Below are 19303 nucleotides of genomic sequence, written 5' to 3' on the forward strand. Positions count from 1 at the left end.
TAGAATGTGTGACTCTTGATCTCAGGGTCATGAGTTCAGGCCCCACAATGGGTATAGAGCCTACCTAAAAAAATAAATAAATAAAAAGTTAAAAAACCCACTAAATTCAGTAAACAGAATAGCCAAGTAAATAGCATTAATAACATAGAATAAGACTGTAATATCTCCAGAAAGATGCGTGAATAACTACAACCATAAGGAAAAGAATTAACTACAGTTACTGGAAATTAAAAATATAATCCTTGACATAAAAAAATAGCTGAATAAAAAGTTTGCAAACAGCATAAGAAGTTGAGAAATTCTCTCAGTACAAAAAGCAAAAGGACAAAGAGATGGAAAGCATGCAATGAAAAGCTAATAGATAAGAAAAACAGGAAATGAAGAAATAAAATTACTTCTTCACAGATGATATGATCTTATATATTACACAGGAAATCCTAAATAATACACACATTCAGCCAAACTTAAGGTACAACATCAACACTTAAAAATTAGTTGTATTTCTGGGGCGCCTGGGTGGCTCAGTCAGTTAAGCGTCCGACCTCGGCTCAGGTCATGATCTCACAGTTCGTGGGTTCGAGCACCATGTTGGGCTCTGTGCTGACAGCTCAGAGCCTGGAGACTGCTTCGGATTCTGTGTGTCTCTCTCTCTCTCTGACCCTACCCTGCTCGCGCTGTCTCTCTCTCAAAAATAAAACATTCAAAAACAAACAAACAAACAGGATCTTAACAGTGTTTGGGGAAGGGAATGAAGTATAAGAAAGTGTTAACATAAATTGCTTTTAATTTTACCTCCCTCTGAATTGCTTTCTTATTTATATATTAATTGCATAATTTAAAATTACAAGTTTAAAAAATATAAACATTTGTTATATCTATTCAATGGATTATGCTATTGTTTAAAAAAATGTGAGATGGAACTCTGTGTACCAACACAAATAAATGTTCAAAATTGAAAACAAATTCAGAACAGCACATGTATGAAAGAAATATATGTATATAAACATATAACATATATCTATATCTTTGTAAATATATAACAAAGAAGTAAAATTATATAAATATTTGCAAGTTAATTAAAACAATGTTTGTAAAGATTCATTAACAGCTATGTCTATAGGTTTGGAAGTGGGATGGATTTTACTTTATATACATGCATATACTACTTATATAATAATAATAAAGAGATACAGTGATAAAGATTTAGAAATATATCTATGATATATTATAAAACAAAAAGATAAATTTGCAGACAAATATGCATATAGCACAATCCTATTTTTGTGAGTGAAAAGTTATAGGTATGTAACTAATCCATGTAAGCTTAAGTAAAGGTTAAGTATCAAATAGTGGATAAACACCAGACAGTCATTACTTCTGGGATGTGAAGGAATAGAAAAGGGAAATTAAATTCCTATGTTACATAACTTAAAAAAATACCATATGATTTCAATCAAATGTGGAATTTAAGAAACAGAACAAACATAGAGGTGAAAAAAGAGGAAAAGAAAAGAAACATACTATTAACTATAGGGAACTAATGGTTACCAGAGGGGATGTGGGTGGGGGATGGGTAAAATAGGTGGTGGAGGTTAAGGAGGGCACTTGTCGTGATGAGCACTGGATGTTGTGTGAAAGTGTTGAATCACTATACTGTACACCTGAACTAATGTTACACTGTATGTTAACTAAGTGGAATTTAAAAAAAACCTTAAATGTCTGGTCTTCCTACCCACTAAAACAATCTATAAATGAGTCCTATTCTGTCACTAATATAAAAAAGGTCACTGCTTGCAAGTTCCTAGCTAATTCACCAGAGGGCTCTCCCCAAAGATACTTCTGCCATCTTTATGGAGAAGTTCTGGGCACCAGTAGCCTCAAGTCATGGCCTACCTAAATACTATGACCTCAAAATCTTGTGACATAGACAGATTAATTTCAAAGGACAGAACTTTAGGAAAGAAGGAATTTCTTTAAAAGAATAAGGATAAGAAATTGATTAGAAAGAATAATACTTACATGTAAACATATTTCGCTGGGTATAGAAGTTATCACATTCAGGTCCCTTTTGAATACTGATATGTTAGCAGGCTGACTCGCAGCCACATTGGACAGAATCTTAGAGCCTGTCTGCTGAAAATTAGGGGATTGTGCAGGACTATCTTGAATTCCACTGTGACTGATGCCTATGACTTCTGGCACTGGACATGAGAGCGTATCTTCAGCAGAGGAAGAAAATGGAGAGTCTATGCTTTGGGTATCCTTCTGACTCTCAGGATAGATGCTAGATATGCTATGCTCCTGATAGAGCAAGTTTCTTAATTTTTCATCCAGAGTCTTAATTCTGTTGTCTGCAAACTCCATTTTTGGAGGTCTTTCCCCATCTGATTCCAGGACAGTAGTGAGTAGAAGGGTAGTCAGTTCAAGGCCAGGGGTCTGAATGGGAATGACCATCTTAGGAGAACTTGCTTCAGTGTTCATTGTGGTTTCTCCTTCTTGGGAAATCAACTCTGCATCCATAGTTGGCTGCTGCACTGCTAAGGATTGAGGCTTTTGATCAGACATAAATGCCAGAGTTGTAAGAGAGTTACCAGCAATCTGAGTTGACTTGCCAGGAGGGACCATAAGTACATCAGCCTGACTGGCTGCTTGGTGACATGGATATACAGGTAGAAATATGCCTGCTTGGCTGGTGAGTCCCTCACATTCAACTGGAACTGTATGAACTGAAGTAGCAGTATGACTTGAACTACTAGCAACTGATTCCATTATCTGCCTGTCATCTTCCATTTGATAAAATACAGCTGGCTGCTTAGTGTCTACACTGGCATATTCAGAAATCTTACCATCAACTACATCCTTGAGTTCTGATTTGGAGGCAAAAAGTACACGCTGGCATGGATTATTTTCTAGAGTGAGCAGTGTATCCTGTGACATTTCCTTATTACTTGTGGTTCTTGGACCTAGAACAATAACAAAGAATAGCTAGGCACATATTAATAAATACAAAGCACGGAATAGTACCCAAACTCAAAGGGGACAAGAGGAGCAAGGGACAAACAAGAACCTGTGTGAATAAGTGTTATAAACGAGACTCAAAATACACAGAATTCAACCTGCCAAAGGGGGAAAAAAAACTTTATTTTTTCATAAATATTACATTTTAAATGGCTTAACTTACACCCTAACAATAGCATCTTCAAAAATGCCTATGAAAATTTTCATAAGAACAAATACCCACAAAAACAAGTTAACAATATGGTATAAATTTTGTATCCCCATCCTCCAAGTCTGGATGAAGTTGGCAGACAATGAACACTTACCAGAAAGTAGAGGTAACCCAGGAACTGTAGACATGGACAGCTGAAGAGAAGGAGGAGATTGAGCCTCACGGTTTCTTATTGTTTGATTGATACAGAATCGCCACCGACCAACTGGAGATGACTGAGGAGCACATTCATCTATAGAAAGAATTTGCAAAAATTAATAGGCTAACCAATCGTCAACATATTTACCCTATTTATTAGGAAACCAGGTTAAAACACCAATTTGTCTTGTATCTCCATTTCCAATAGCACTAGGAGATTTGCAAGTTTTATAAAACCAGAACTCCCAATGCTGGCAAATACTCTGAAGAACTGAGCACAAGAAGTCTTTAGGGAAGGATTTCAGAATCTATGGAACAAACACTGTATCAACAGCAATTAGAAGCAGGCCACAATTTGGGGGAGAAAATAGAATAAAGTTTCTCTAACTGTTCTGATCCTGATTATCACACGATGCTTAGGCAAATCTAGGAGTATTAACATCTATAGAACTGAGCCCCAAAAGAACAAAATCAATTTTACTATATGACAACTTAATGTAAGTCCATACACTTTTACTCCTACTTTGTAAACTTAATAAAATAAGTAATTTGTTTTTAAACTTTAACCTATTTTATCAGTTAGAAATCTGCTCAAATTCCTCCTAACAAGAACAAGAACATAGAGGAGGACCCTGGCATCCTAACACAAAGTAAATCTCAGGGTAATGGTATCCGATTTCATGACTCCCACACCACCTGTTGCTTCTTCATGTTGTTATAATTCCTTTACAGGTCCTCATTTGTCTATGGCTCTTCACCCCCTCCCAAATACTCTAAATATAACCATGACCAGAGCTGAAAAGAATGGAGAGATAAAGTCATCAGAAAAGAAAACAGAAGACCCCATTTTTAGTCCCTGGAAGTTTATCTAGTACCTGATTTACAAAAACTTATCAGTGATCAGAGCAGGTAGAAGCATAAAATTAGTGGAAGGAAATCAAGATATAAATGACTATATTAAAAAATGAGGCAGGAACGCCTGGGTGACTCAGTTGTTTAAGCGTCCAGCTTTGGCTCAGGTCATGATCTCATGGTTCGTGGGTTCGAGCCCTGCGTCGGGCTCTGTGCTGACAGCTGAGAGCCTGGAGCCTGCTTTGGATTCTGTGTCTCCCTCTCTTCTCTGACCTTCCCCTGCTCCTGCTCTCTCTCTCTCTCAAAAATAAATAAACATTAAAAAATTTTTAAAAAATGAGGCAAACTTAGAACATAGTGATATTATTTAAGAAAGATTCTTGTCCATCTCATATCAGTGGTTAAAAAAAAACCTTACCAGTTGACTTAAAACAGTAAAGCCAATAAAGGTCATAAATACTATGACTGCTTTTCTGGTAACATACCATGCAGCAACTCAGATATAATATAACTGGATAAAGAACCAACACTTGAAGGAAACCTACAGAATGGTTTTACTTCTTACACTGGGGCTAAAAAGTCCTTTCAAAGTGTGGGAAAACCTACATTACCAATTTATTAATTTCCTTTATTGGCAAAAATCTTTCCCAATGATGATACATAAATTAAAGTTTCCAAATGTCTTACTTCAAAAGCCACATGGTAAATTTTATTAAATATACTTACTGCTGGTCTGAGTGGATGCAGAATTTATCTGTACTTGTTCAGATGATCCTGTCTGAATTAAAAATGGACAGATAAATAAAGAAGTTCCTGATATATATCTGAGAACACCTATTTGCTAATCAATTGTTCTTACTTGGTTACTGTTGGATTCCACAGTTATAGAGTCAGTTCCGATGGCTCCATCTATAGCAGAGTGGGCATGAAGGATCTCCTGGGCCTGACCTATAATAGCCCTCAATTCTTCTACAAATTTTTCTTTCTCACTTTCCAGCACAAAGTTATCTTCAACCTGTCCGAAAATAAAAGTAAGTCTATTAAATTCAGTTTCTTCAAAATTATAATATTGTATCAACAGTGACTACCTTAAAGAAAACTAAATTAAAATTAATGATTCTGCCACAACAGAATTAAAAAACAAATAGCACTAAAGTGCCACATAGTACATTAAATTATTCTCTTTGGAGACCACTGATGTTTGGCAGATTGATACTACCTACCAGAGAAGAAGCCAGTATTTTAAAATTATCTCACATTCTATAAATTATCATTTGATGAACATAACTGAGGCAATGTTTATGTTTAAAACTAGGATATCCAAACCCAAAAGTTTTTAAATTACCAATCACAAAATGAAATATCTCTAAAGATGATAAAGCATGGCCTGGAGACAGTTCATACAATATCGATAAACAAGAGGCAGACCAACATTAACTTTTAAAATGTTTAATTCTCAGGGCGCCTGGGTGGCTCAGTCAGTTAAGCGTCCAACTTCAGCTCAGGTCATGATCTCAAGGTTTGTGTGTTCGAGCTCTGCGTTGGGCTCTGTGCTGACAGCTCAGAACCTGGAACCTGCTTCAGATTCTGTGCCCATCCCCTCCTCACATTCTCTCTCTCACGAACAATTTTAAAAAATAAACTGTTTAATTCTGTTTCTATAGGAATACATATCTGAAGAAAATTGGGAGAAACATAAGCATTATGTACTCTTCCTGCCACCCTTACCTATCTCCATGAAAATAGGGCAAAACTACTAACTTAAGCCTAAAAATTAGAAAGAAAAAACTAAATGAAATGACGAACATTACTTGAAACCTATATGCAAGATGGTGTATCAGTAGCTAACATATTAGAATTACCTGGCGTATTTTATAAACTACTGATGCTTAGGCCTTACCTCCAAAGATTCTGATTTAATCAGAGACATAGGCAACGGATTTATTCTCATAAAGCTCTTAAGGTGATAAGAATCACTGACCTAGATAATCCCTTAATAACCTCCCTCATATTTTAGAGATAAATATAATGAAATGAAAGAAGGTACAGTGACTTACTCTTGATCATCAGCACTTTAGCTTTATGCAAAGCTTAAAAACTAATGGTACCCTAAAAAAAGATTGCTCTGAATAGATGAGGGGAGAGGATGAGGGGAAAAAGACAGAATGTCAGAGAGAAGGTAATCTGGTTTCATTTTATTTACCATATAATCTGCAATATCTTCTGGTGCATCACCATCAGCATCAAACTTGAAGGTGACCATTTTGTTGTTATGTGTCTCCAATTGACACTCTACCATGTTATCTCCAGATGTTGACACCTAGGCACAAAAATTTCACCAATTTGAGTCAGTTATCTTCTATTTGCAAATGGACCAAGGAATGTCTAGATGAGCTTACATATAATATATGGAAAAATAGCTTAAATTGTTGAGATTCTAAGAAGACTTTTTCCCTGTTAAAATACTGCCTTCACACCCATTCTATGACAAATACAAGAGTTAAATTAGCAAAATAAAAGTTAGAATTGTGATCCTGTGAAAAATAAAAAGAAATGTAACTTTTATGAAAACACAAAAAAAGTTAGAAGAGTCGCTGAATTTTGCCAAAATGCAAAGTTTGTTTAGTCCTTCATCTCCAAAATTCTCTTAATCCCACAAATTGGCACTTGAAGCAACAGAAAACACATTGTAATGGAAATGTATACTGGTCCAACCTTTCTGGATGGTAATCTAGCAACAGGAATTTGAAAAATTGTTAAATCTTCACATATTTTCACTAGTTTTATTGATTTAATTTAAAGAATAAATAACATAGAGTTATATTGGATTCAGGTGTACAACATAGTGTTTTCTTTTTTTTTTATTTTTTCGAATGTTTTATTTATTTATTTATTTGTTTATTTATTTATTTATTGAGACAGAGAGATTCAGAGCATGAGTGGGGAGGGGCAGACAGAGAGGGTGACACAGAATCTGAAGCAGGTTCCAGGCTCTGAGCTGTCAGCACAGAGCCCGACATGGGGCTCGAACCCATGAACATGAGATCATGACCTGAGCCGAAGTCGGAGGCTTAACCAACTGAACCACCCAGGCGCCCCTACAACATACTGTTTTAACAATTCCACACTCAGTACTTACCATGGTAAATATAGTCACTATCTGTCACCAAACAATGTTGTTACACTGTCATTGACTTTAGTTCCTTTGCTATACATTGCCCCCCACAACAACTTCTCCTCTGCCAACCACTTTTGTTCTCTGAATTTTTTAAGTTTATTTATTTTGAGAGAGAGAGAGACAGAGACAGAGACAGAGAGAGCAAGCATGTGCAAGTGGGGAAGGGACAGAGAGACAGAGAGAGAGAGAGAGAGAGAGAGAGAGACAGAGAAAATCAAGCAGTCTCCACACCACCATTGCAGAGCCTGATGCAGTTCGAACTCACCACCAGTGCAGTTCTTGCAGTGTGAACTCACAAACTGCAAGATCATGACCTGAGCCAAAGTCAGACGCTTAACCCACTAAGCCACTCAGGCTCCCCTGCTTTCTTAGTTTGAAAGTTTGGTTTTCTGTTTGTCACTTTTTCACCTATTAATTCTACTTCTAGGAATGAATCATTAAAAAAATCAGGGATCTTTTTATAAATCTGTGTTCATGAGTACAGTGAAAGAGACATGCACAGACATACAGACAAAAAGAGAGACAAAGACAAAGTTAGAGAAGAAACAGACAGAGACAGACTGATAGAAACAATTTAAATAAAGAATAACAGAAGTAATGATTAAAACATTATATCTCTATACAAGGGAGTAAGGCAATAATTTAAAATATTATATTTTAATTTGGGGCACCTGAGTGGCTCAATGAGTTGAGCATCCAACTCTTGATTTCAGCTCAGGTCATAATCTCAGGGTCAAGAAATCAAGCCCCATATCAGGCTCCAAGTTCAGCATGAGCCTACTTAAGATTCTCTCTCTCACTTCCTCTGCCCCCTCCCCTGCTCTCTTTCTCTCTCTAAAATAAGAAAAAAAACATTTAAATATTATGCTACTGAAAAATTACATAATGACACAGGAAAATGCACACGATATATCAAGTTTTTTTTAAAGGGTGAGAATATGGGGCGTCTAGGTGGCTCAGTGAGTTAAGCATCCAACTCTTGATTTTAGCTCAGGTCATGAACTCACAGTTGGTGGGCTCAAGCCCCACATTGGACTCTGCACTGACAGCACTTAGCCTGCTCGAGATTCTCTGTAAACTTCTCTCTCTGCCTCTCCTCTGCTCGTGTTCTCTCTCTCTCCTAAATAAACAAATAAATAAATAAGGAAAATGTGACTTCTCAAATTATTGCAAAAACACAGAAGAGGAAGGAAAGCTTCCAAATTCATTATATGAAACCAGCATTACAAAACCAGATAAAGACACTACAAAAAAAGAAACACATGCCAAAATCACTGATGAACATAGATGCAAAAGTACTCAACAAAATACTACCAAACTGAATCCAATAACACATTAAAAAAATCATCACTATCAAGTGAAATTTTTCCTGGGATGCACGGGTGGCTCCATATTTGCAAATATATCAATGTGATACACACATCAACAAGAGAAAGGATAAGAACCATATGATCATTTCAACAGATGTATAAAAGCATATGACAAAGCATAACATTCTTTTATGATATAAATCCTCAACAAACTAGGTTTAGAGGGAACATACCTCAACATAATAAAGGCCACATATAAAAAAATCCATAGATAATATCATGTTCAATGCTGAAAAACTAAAAACTATCCCCCTAGTAGTCAAGGATGTCTACTCTCATCATTTTTATTCCACACAGTTCTGGAAGTCCTAGCCTCAGCCATCAAATACAAAAAGAAACAAAAGGAATCCACATTGGAAAGAAATAAGTAAAACTTTTGCAATTTGCAGATGACAGGATACAATATGTAAAAAACCTGAAAAACCACCAAAAAAACCTACTAAAACTAATAAATGAATTTACAAAGGTTGCAGGATACAAAAATCAATGTATAGAAATCAGTTGCATTTTGGGGCGGCTGGGTGGCTCAGTCAGTTAGGAGTCTGACTTCAGCTCAGGTCATAGCTCAGGTCATAATCTCATGGCTTGGGAGTTTGAAGCCCCCTGTTGGGTTCTGTGCTGACAGCTCAGAGCCTGGAGTCTGCTTCAAATTCTGTGTGTGTGTGTGTCTCTCTCTGCCCTTCCCCACTCGTGCTCTGTCTCTGTCTCTCAAAAATAAACATTAAAAAAAGAAATCAGTTGCATTTCTATACACTAATAATGAATCACCAGAAACAGAAAGAAAGTTATCCCATTTACAATTACTTCAAAAAGAATAAAATATCTTGGAATAAACTTACCAAATGAAAGATCTATACTCTGAAAACTGTTAAGATGTTGATGGAAGAAATTGAAGACAATGCAAACAAATGGAAAGATATTCCATGCTCATGAATTGGAAGAACAAATATTATTAAAATGACCATATAACCCAAAGCAATCTATAGATTTAATGTAAACCCCATCAGAACATTTTTTACAGAAGTAGAACAAATATCCTACAATTTGTATTCAACCACAAAGGACCCAGATTTGCCAAAACAATTTTCAAAAAGAAAAGTAAAGCTAGAGGTATCACAATTCCAGGCTTCAAGTTATACCACAAAGCTATCATAATCAAAAGAGTAATGTATTGACACAAAAATCAGACACACACAGATCAATAGAACAGGACTTAAAGCGTAGAAATAACCCCCCAATTATATGGTAAATTAACTTTTGACAAAAGAGGCAAGAACATGCAACTGGAAAAAGGCTCTTTGAAAATTAGTATTGGTCAAACCGGAGAGCTACATGCAAAAGAATGAAACTGGACCACTTTTTACACTATACGCAAAAATAAATGCAAAATGGATGAAAGAACTAAATGTGAAACTTGAAACCATAATTCCTATAAGGGTACAGAGGCAGTAATTTCTCTTGACATTGGCTATACTAATATTATTCTAGATATATCTCCCAAGGCAAGGGAAATAAAAGCAGAAATGAACTACTGGGACTACACCAAGATAAAACATTTCTATACAACAAAAGAAACAATGAACAAAACTAAAAACAATGTACCAGATGGGAGAAGATATTTACAAATGACCTATTCAATAAAAGGTTAGTATCCAAAATATTTAAGGAATCAACAATAGCCAAACTATGGAGAAAGCCCAAAAGTCCATCGACTAAAGAATAAAGAAGATATGGTACACACACACACACACACATACACACACACACACACACACTGGAATATTACTCATCCATAAAAAGAATGAAATCTTGCCATTCTCAACAATGTGGATGGAGCTAGAATATATATGCTAAGTGAAATAAGTCACTCCGAGAAAGACGAATACCATATGATTTCACTCACATGTGGAATTTAAGAAACATAGAAGATGAACATATAGAAGGGGAGAAAGAGAAGAGAGGGAAACAAACCACAAGAGACTCTTAATAACAGAAAACAAACTATGGGTTGATGAACGGAGTTGGGTGGGAGATGAGCTAGATAAGTGATGGGTACTAAGGAGGGCACTTGTGAGAAGCAGTGTAATGAATCACCAAATTCTACTCCTAAAACCAATATTGCACTGAATGCTAACTGAAATTTAAATATAAAAAATTTTAAAAACACCAATAAATACATATATCAAATCATTATGTTGTACACCTTAAATGTATACAATGTTATATGTCAACTGTAGCTCAATAAAACTTAAAAAAATTTAAAAACCCAAAATACATGAAACACTTATAAAACTCAACATAAAAATATAAGCCCATTACAGAATGGGGAGAAGAGAGAGTCAGAGCTTGGGAAGATGGTGGAGTAGGAGGATGCAGAGCTCAACCCTTCCTACATTTTCAACTAGATATAATCCACACTCAAGTTAATAAACCAGAGAGTGATCCAAAGACAGGCAAAACCAACTCCACAACTAGAGATGAAACTGCATTTGAAAGGTTAGAAAGGTTAGAGGCCAAAAAGGTTGCCCACAGAAGGGACGAAGCTATATGCACAAAGAGAGCAGAGAAACTGACCCTCACACCAGATAGTTCACAGGAGGAATGCTGATTCCCACAAAATTTAGCGTTAAGAACCAGAGGGGCAAGGGGCATCTAGGTGGCAAAGTCTCTTGAGTGCTCAACTCTGATTTTGGCTCAGGTCACAATCCCAGGGGCAATGGATCAATGCACACAACAGGCTCCACACTGAGCACAGAGCCTGCTTAAGATTCTCTATCAGCCCTGTTTGAGCTCTCTTAAAATACACACACACATATTCACACACAAAACCAGAGGGACTAAATTCTATGAGTTTGTAAAAACAGTTGGGCTTATAACCTGAAGCTTTATAATTCAGCTGACTCAGCACTGGGCAAACCAAGTGGGTGAATGACAGGTGGGCTGCCACCCTTAAAGAGACAGCAAACTGCAGAGAGGCAACATAAAAATGGTAGTTTACACAAAGCCGGAGGAAACAGGAGTCAGATCTGTTCATACTGATTTTGGACTGTGTTGGGGACGTTTTCTAAAATGAGGGAGCTGGCAGACATGATTTTTTTCTCCTGCCCACAGCGTAAGCACACAGACATCTGCAAAAGGCAAGACTGCACAGACGCTTGCTACCTAACCTGCCAGCAGTGTTCCATGCCCATGAGTTCTGCCGAGGACTGCCTGCTCTAAGCCTGCAAGCCTTGGCCCTAGACTCAGGGCAAATTTTATTAAAGACACACAGGTACCCTGCCTAGTGCCAGGTGTACAGCTGCCACAGGGCGACAAACATATCTGCAGCACCACATCAGGCTATGCACACCCACCCACCTCATCTATTTTGCACAATTGTGATCCTCAGCCACCATCACACATTGAACCCAAACTTAGGGCCTGGCCTCAATGGCACACAGTCTCCAGATCCTGCAGCCCTTCATGGGATCCTGCATAGGACTCATGGTCCAGCACAAACTTTGCTAACACAGCAGCTTCACTTCCAAATTCCCCTGTGGGCATGACCTCACTGATAGGCCTGCCTGGGCCCAACTAACACCAGAGACCAAGCACAGCCACAACAAGCAGAGAGTAATGGCAGACAACCTGACTGAAAGGAAAACTGACTCAAACACAACAGCAGGGTGTAAGCAACACACATAGGATACTCTCCTGAAATGCCAGGTGCTGGTGAACAATACTGCACTGCATGGCATCCAGGGCCTCTTCTTCATAAAGTAACTACTTTCAAGAAAAGCATACATAGGGGACTTTCTTAACACATAGAAACAGACAAAGACAGGCAGACCAAATGAGGAGACAAAATACAACAGGACAAGGCCATAGCCAGAGAGCTAATTAAAACAGATATAAGTAACATGCCTGATAGAGAATTTTAAAAAATTATAAGGATATTCACTGGACTTGAGAAAAAAGTAGAAGACATCAGTGAGATCCTTACCACAGAGATAAGGAATGATATAGCAGAGATAAGGGGAACCATACATGAAATGAGAAACACACTTGGAATGAACAGCAGGATGAAAAGTTCAGAGGAATGAATTAGTGACCTGAAGACAGAATAATGGAAAGTCATCAAGTAGAACAAAAGAGAAAAGAATTATGCAAAATGAGAATAGACTCAGGTAACTCAGTGACTCCATCAAATGTAGAAACATTCGAATTAGAGGAGTCCCAGAAGAAGAAGAGAGAGAAAAGGGGAGTAGAAAATTTATTTCAAGAAATAACAGTTGAAAACATCCCCAATTTGGGGAAGGAAACAAAATCCAGATCCAGGAGGCACAGAGAACCCCCAAGAGAATAAACAAAAGCAGATCGACACTAAGACATATTGCAATTAAATTTGCAACATATAGTAACAAAGAAAAAACTCATAAGCAGTGAGACAAAAAAGTCCTTAATTTAAGAGAAAAGATGTAGGCTAGCAGGAGAGTTTTCAACAGAAATTTTGCAAGCCAGAAGGGAGCGGGGCATGACATCTTCAAATTGCTAAATGGGAAAAATCTGCAGCTAAGAATACTTTATCCAGCAAGGCTATCATTCAGTATAAAAGAAGAGATAAAGAGTTTCATGAACACCTGGGTGGCTCAGTCAGTAAAGTGATTTTGGCTTAGGTCATGATTTGCAGTTTCAGAGATGGAGCCCTGTGTCACGCTCTGCGCTGACAGGACGGAGCCTGCTTAAGATTCTATTCTCTCTCCCCCATCCCACTCCTGCTCATGCTTACTCTCTCTCCTCCTCTCTCATGTGCTCTCTCTCAAAATAAAAAAACATTAATAAAAGATTCACAAATACTAAAGGAGCTCATGATCACTTAACCAGCCCTTTAAGAAATATTCAAAAGGACTCTGAGTGGAGAGGAAAAAGCAAAAGTGACATTATAGATGTAGGTAATAGAAAAGTAGTAAAAATGAATATTTCTCTAAAAAAGCAGTAAAGAAATTCACTAAAAAAAAGGATAAAATGAACTAATATATATACAAAATGTGGGGAGCAGAAGAGTAAAGAAGGAGTTCGAATTTAAACAACCATGAACTTAATTATCAATTCCAATATGCAGAAGATGTCATATCATATTATATCATATATCCAACATTATATCATATATCAAAACCACTAACACATATTCAAAGAATAAAGAGAACGAAATCCAAATACATCACTAAAAAAACCCCAGCAATACGTAAGACAAAAAGTAATCAGAGAAAATCTTCATAAACAACCACAAAACAAGTAATAAAATGCAATAAATACATATCTATCAATTAATTTGAATGTAAATGGACTAAATAATCCAATAAAAAGACACAGGGTAACAGAATGGATAAAAAAAACAATGCCCATCTACATTATGTCTCCAAAAGACTGATTTTGAACTAAAGACACCTGAAGGTTGAAAGTGAGAGGATGGAAAACATCTATCATGCTAATGGAAGTCAAAAGAAAGCCTGAATAGCAACATTCATATTGGACAAACTAGACATTAAAACTATGAAAGGAACAGAAACAAAAAAGGACACAATAAATACTAAAGGGGACAATCCAACAAGAGCCTATGACAATTGTAAATATTTATGAACCCAAGGTGATAGCACACAAATACATAAAATAGTTAATAACAAGCATAAAGTGTTTGGCCGGGGAGGCAGGTGTGACCTTCAGGTGCCCAGACAACAAGAGCCACTCACTATCTCAACACTCCCCAACCTGGGGACTTTCAAGGGAAACATTCACCGAACTTTTCCACCTAAACAACAGACACGTCCTCACCCAGAACACTTCATACCACCCGTCTGACAGCCAACACCATAAAAAAATGTGCTACCCCACTCCCGGGCGCAACTTCCCTGGCCCCTTTCTGTATGAACCAGGGAACCTCGCCCAAGAGCACTCCCAATAAGGGCTTTTTTACTTCCATATCTGGCCTTGGTTTCTGCATCACGTTTGCTACAGTACATAAAGGAATTAATCAATAATAATAAAGTAATAGTCGGGGACATTAACACCTCACTTATATCACTGGACACATAATCTAAACTCAAAATCAACAAGGAAGCCATGGCTTTGAATGACACACTGGATCAGATGGATATAACAGACATATATTAAGAACATTCCATCCCAGAATAGCATAATACACATTTTTCCACGTGCACACAACACTCTACAGAATAGATCATATTAGTTCACAAAACAAACTACAACAAATTCCAGATGAAAATCATATGATGCATATTTTCTGACCACAATGCTATTAAACTAGGAGTCACCCACAATAACAAATCTGGAAAGACTACAAATACATACAGGTTAAATAAGATGCTACTGGTCAATGAATGGCTCAACTAGGAAATAAAATAAGAACTAAAAAGTACAGGGAAACAAATGAAAATGAAAACACAATGATCCAAAACCTCTGGGATGTAGCAAAAATGGTTCTAAGAGGTAATTTACAATAATACAGACCTACCTCAAGAAGGAAAATCTCAAATAAACAACCTGACCATGTACACATGCACATAAAGGAAGTAGAAAAATACAACAGTCAAAACCTAAAAGCAGAAGAAAAAAGGAAATAATAAAGATTGGAGTAGAAATAAAAGATACAGAAATGAAAAACCATAGAACAGATCAGTGAAACCAGGAGCTGGTTCTTTGAAAAACATTATAAAATTGACAAACCTCTAGTCAGACTTCTCAAGAAAAAAGAAAAAGAGCTCCAATAAATAAAATCACAAATAAGGAAAGAGAAATAATAACCAACACCACATATATAATCATAAGAGAATACTATTAAAAACTATGCCAACAAATTGGATAATCTAGAAAAATGGATAAATTCCTAGAAAGATATAAGCTACCAAAACTGAAACAGAAGGAAATAGAAAATTTGAACAGACAACCAGCAAAGAAATTGAGTGAATAACAAAAAATTCCCAACAAAGTTAGGGACCAGATGGTTTCACAGGTGAATATTAATAAAACTTAAAGAAGAGTTAATACCTATTCTTCTCAAACTATTCCAAGGAAATAGAAAAGGAAGGAAAACTTCCAAATTCATTCTATGAGGCCAGCATTACCCTGATACAAAATCCAGATAAAGACACCACTCAAAAAGAGAACTATAGGCCAATATCCCTGATGAAAATAGATGCAAAATTCAATTTCGAAAAGGAAAAGGAAAGTTGAAGGCATCACAATCTGGACTTCAAGTTATACTACCAAGCTGTAGTAATCAAACAGTAAAAGGAGACACAAAAACCAATGAAAAGAAATAGGAAATCCAGAATAAACCCACACTTTAGGGTCAGTTAATTTCTGACCAAAGCAGGAAAGAATACACAATGGGAAAAGGACAGTCTCTTCAACAATGGTGTTGGAAAAACTGGACAGTAACATGCAAAAAAAAAACCCTCCACCTTTCTTATACCATATACAAAAATAAGTTCAAAACGGATTAAAGATCTAAATATGAAACCTAAAACCGTAAAAATCCTAGAAGAGAACACAGGATTAACTTCTTTGAAATCAACAGTAGCAAATTCTTTCTATTTACGTCTCCTGAGGAAAGGGAAACAAAAGCAAAACTAATCTACTGGGACTACATCAAAATAAAAGGCTTCTGCACATCAAAGGAAACAAACTAAAAGGCAACCTATGGAATGGGAGAAGATATTTGGAAATTACCTACCAATAAAAGACTAGTATACAAATTATACAAAGAATTTATAAAACTCAACATACAAAAACAAATAATCCCATTAAAAAGTTGTCAGAAAACTTGAACAGACATTTCTCCAAAGAAGACATTAGGGCTAAAAGACACATGAAAAATGCTCATCTTCACTTATTATCACAGGATTGCAAATCAAAACTACAATGAGATATTGCCTCACACCTGTCACAATGACTAAAATGAACAACACAAGAAACAACAGGTGTTTATGAGGATATGGAGAAAAAGGAACCCTCATGCACTGTTGCTGGGAATGCAAACTGGTATATCCACTGTGGAAGACAGTACGAGGTTCCTCAATATGTTAAAAACAGAACTACCCTATGATCCAGCAACCACATAAACACTAATTCAATGGGATACATGCATCCCTATGTTAAGAGCAACATTATTTACAATAGCCAAGATATGGAAGTGGTCCAAATGTCCACTGGTTGATGAACAGATAAAAAAGCATGGGGCACCTGGATGGCTCAGTTGGTTAAGCGTATGACTTTGGCTCAGGTCATGATCTCACAGTTCGTGAGTTTGAACCCTATACTGGGCTCTCTGCTGTCAGCACAGAGCCTACTTTGGATCCTGTCCTTCCTCTCTACCCCTTCTCCAATCATGTGCATGCACTCTCTCTCTCTTAAAAATAAATAATAAAAAATTTTAAAACAGATATGGGATATGCATATGATATGGTATTCACCCATAAAAAAGAGTGATATCTTCTCATTTGCAACAAAATGGATGGAGTACAACATTATAATGCTAAGTGCAATAAGTCAGTCAGAGAAAGACAAATACCATAAGATTTTACTCATGTGTGGAATTTAAGAAACAAAACAAAAGAGCAAAGATTAAAATAAAAGAGAGAGGGTGAGAGAGACAATCAAGAAACAGACTCCTAACTATAGAGAACAAATGAGCAAAGGGGGAAAAAAGAGAGAAGGAAAAAAGAGAAAGATCATCAAACAGACTCTTAACCATAAAGAACAAACTGATGGCTACCAGAGGGGAGGGAAATGGGAGGATGGGTTAAATAGCTGATAGGGATTAAGGAGTGCACTTGTCCTGATGAATACCAGTGATTCTATGGAAATAATGAATCACCATCACTACCTTGTATAACTGAAACTAACATAACACTGTATGTTAACTAACTGGGATTAAGATAAAAACATAAATAAATAAATAAATAAATAAATAAATAAAATAAAAATTAAAAAAATAAAGGATCTCTATGCAACATAAAAAAAAAAGAGAGAACAAGGTGTGTCCAGGATGGGTGAACTAAGTGATGGGTATTAAAGAGTACACTTTTCATGATGAACACTAAGTGATGCATATGATTTTTGAGTAACTATATTGTACACCTGAAAGTAATATAACATTGTTAACTATTCTGGAATTAAAATTAAAAACAATGAAATTTAAAAGTATGTATGCATGTGTGTATATCTGTTTTCAGCAAAAGAAAAGGAAGAATATGAAATTATATAATGGTCTAAGCATCCATCCAAGATGTATACGACATTAGTTAGAAATATCAGCTTTAAAGTCTGGATTCCAATCTGACTATCAATTGCTATTTCAATGACTACAGGCAAATTGCTTTACCCCTCTAATCTTTAGTATCTTCATTTGCAGAGATGTATGCTAAGACCTACCACACAGGATCACTGAAGGATTAAATGATAAAAACAAATGCATAACATTTAAGGTGTCTACCAAAAAAGAATACACTTGCCACAATTACTAGCACTATTACAATCTTAATAATGTAAAATACTATGCAAACATACAGGAAAAAGATGAAAAAAGTGATTTTTATTTTCTTTCTTATATTTGGTCTATAGTTCCTAATACATAATATTCTTACCAGAAAAAATTTTAATGAAAGAAACATAGTGCTTCACAATGCTTTATACTTACCTCTCAAGCAACAAGGCCCCTCTCTGTAAATACAGACCTCCATACACACTCTTAACCAAATAATATTTACATACTGACCTGAAGGACGGTAAGTTGGAATTTAGTCCCTTTCTCTGGTCGAGGACAAGAAGCCCTTCTTTGTTTGATCCGATCTTGTTTGCCATTTCCACATAGGTTATCAGGGGTATTGATGCTTTCTTTCACAACTGCCATATCTTGATTCAAACTAGTTATTTAAAAAAACACAAAAGCAACTCTTTTTCAATTTCTCAGAGCAAACATTATTTCATGATTCTCAAAGCCCAATATTTAACCCAAGCCAGAATTATATTGGAAATTCTATGATGGCTAGAATAATTCTAATCTCATGGTAAAATTCTAGAAAAATTCCAATTATAAAATAATACATAATGAGTTTAAGGAAAATAAATAAGAAATATTATACACCCATTTAAGGGTAAATTCAATGGTATGTGAATTATACCTCAATAGAGATTTTTTTAAAAGTTATGAAACACTGAGATAATATGTATTTATTTGGCAATCACCTGACACTAGTGGGAATGAAAGAAAACACTGTCAGTGATGGACCTCTGTGGAACCTTTTATCAGAGGATTCCCTTGATCAGATTTATCTTGTTTGTTTTTGTGCATATTATTAATTTGTTCAAATAAAACTTCTAAAAACCAATTTCCACTGAAAATATACTTGTTTATGTGAAAAAATCTATAGGGTATAGACAGACCAAGTGAGAAAAACAGGAATAGGGCAAGAGAAAGAACAAAAAAATGAAAATCAAATAAAGAAAATGTAGTAGTGGATTGCTGGAAGATGGCAG

At 36.1% G+C, this 19303-nt stretch overlaps 1 protein-coding gene across 1 annotated transcript in view; it reads right to left on the minus strand.

Annotated features, from left to right (window-relative positions):
- WNK3 (WNK lysine deficient protein kinase 3) overlaps positions 1 to 19303 on the minus strand; it is a 175942-nt gene that overhangs the window by 33298 nt on the left and 123341 nt on the right. The window contains exons 11-16 of the mRNA XM_029930827.1: positions 18543 to 18690; positions 6423 to 6539; positions 5079 to 5234; positions 4946 to 4997; positions 3324 to 3461; positions 2020 to 2963 (exon numbers count right to left, since the gene is read on the minus strand). Of these exons, the coding sequence (XP_029786687.1) occupies positions 2020 to 2963; positions 3324 to 3461; positions 4946 to 4997; positions 5079 to 5234; positions 6423 to 6539; positions 18543 to 18690 (1555 nt within the window). The remainder of the gene's footprint in view (positions 1 to 2019; positions 2964 to 3323; positions 3462 to 4945; positions 4998 to 5078; positions 5235 to 6422; positions 6540 to 18542; positions 18691 to 19303) is intronic.

This window comes from Suricata suricatta, chromosome X, assembly GCF_006229205.1.
Source record: "Suricata suricatta isolate VVHF042 chromosome X, meerkat_22Aug2017_6uvM2_HiC, whole genome shotgun sequence".
NCBI classification, from domain to species: domain Eukaryota; kingdom Metazoa; phylum Chordata; class Mammalia; order Carnivora; family Herpestidae; genus Suricata; species Suricata suricatta.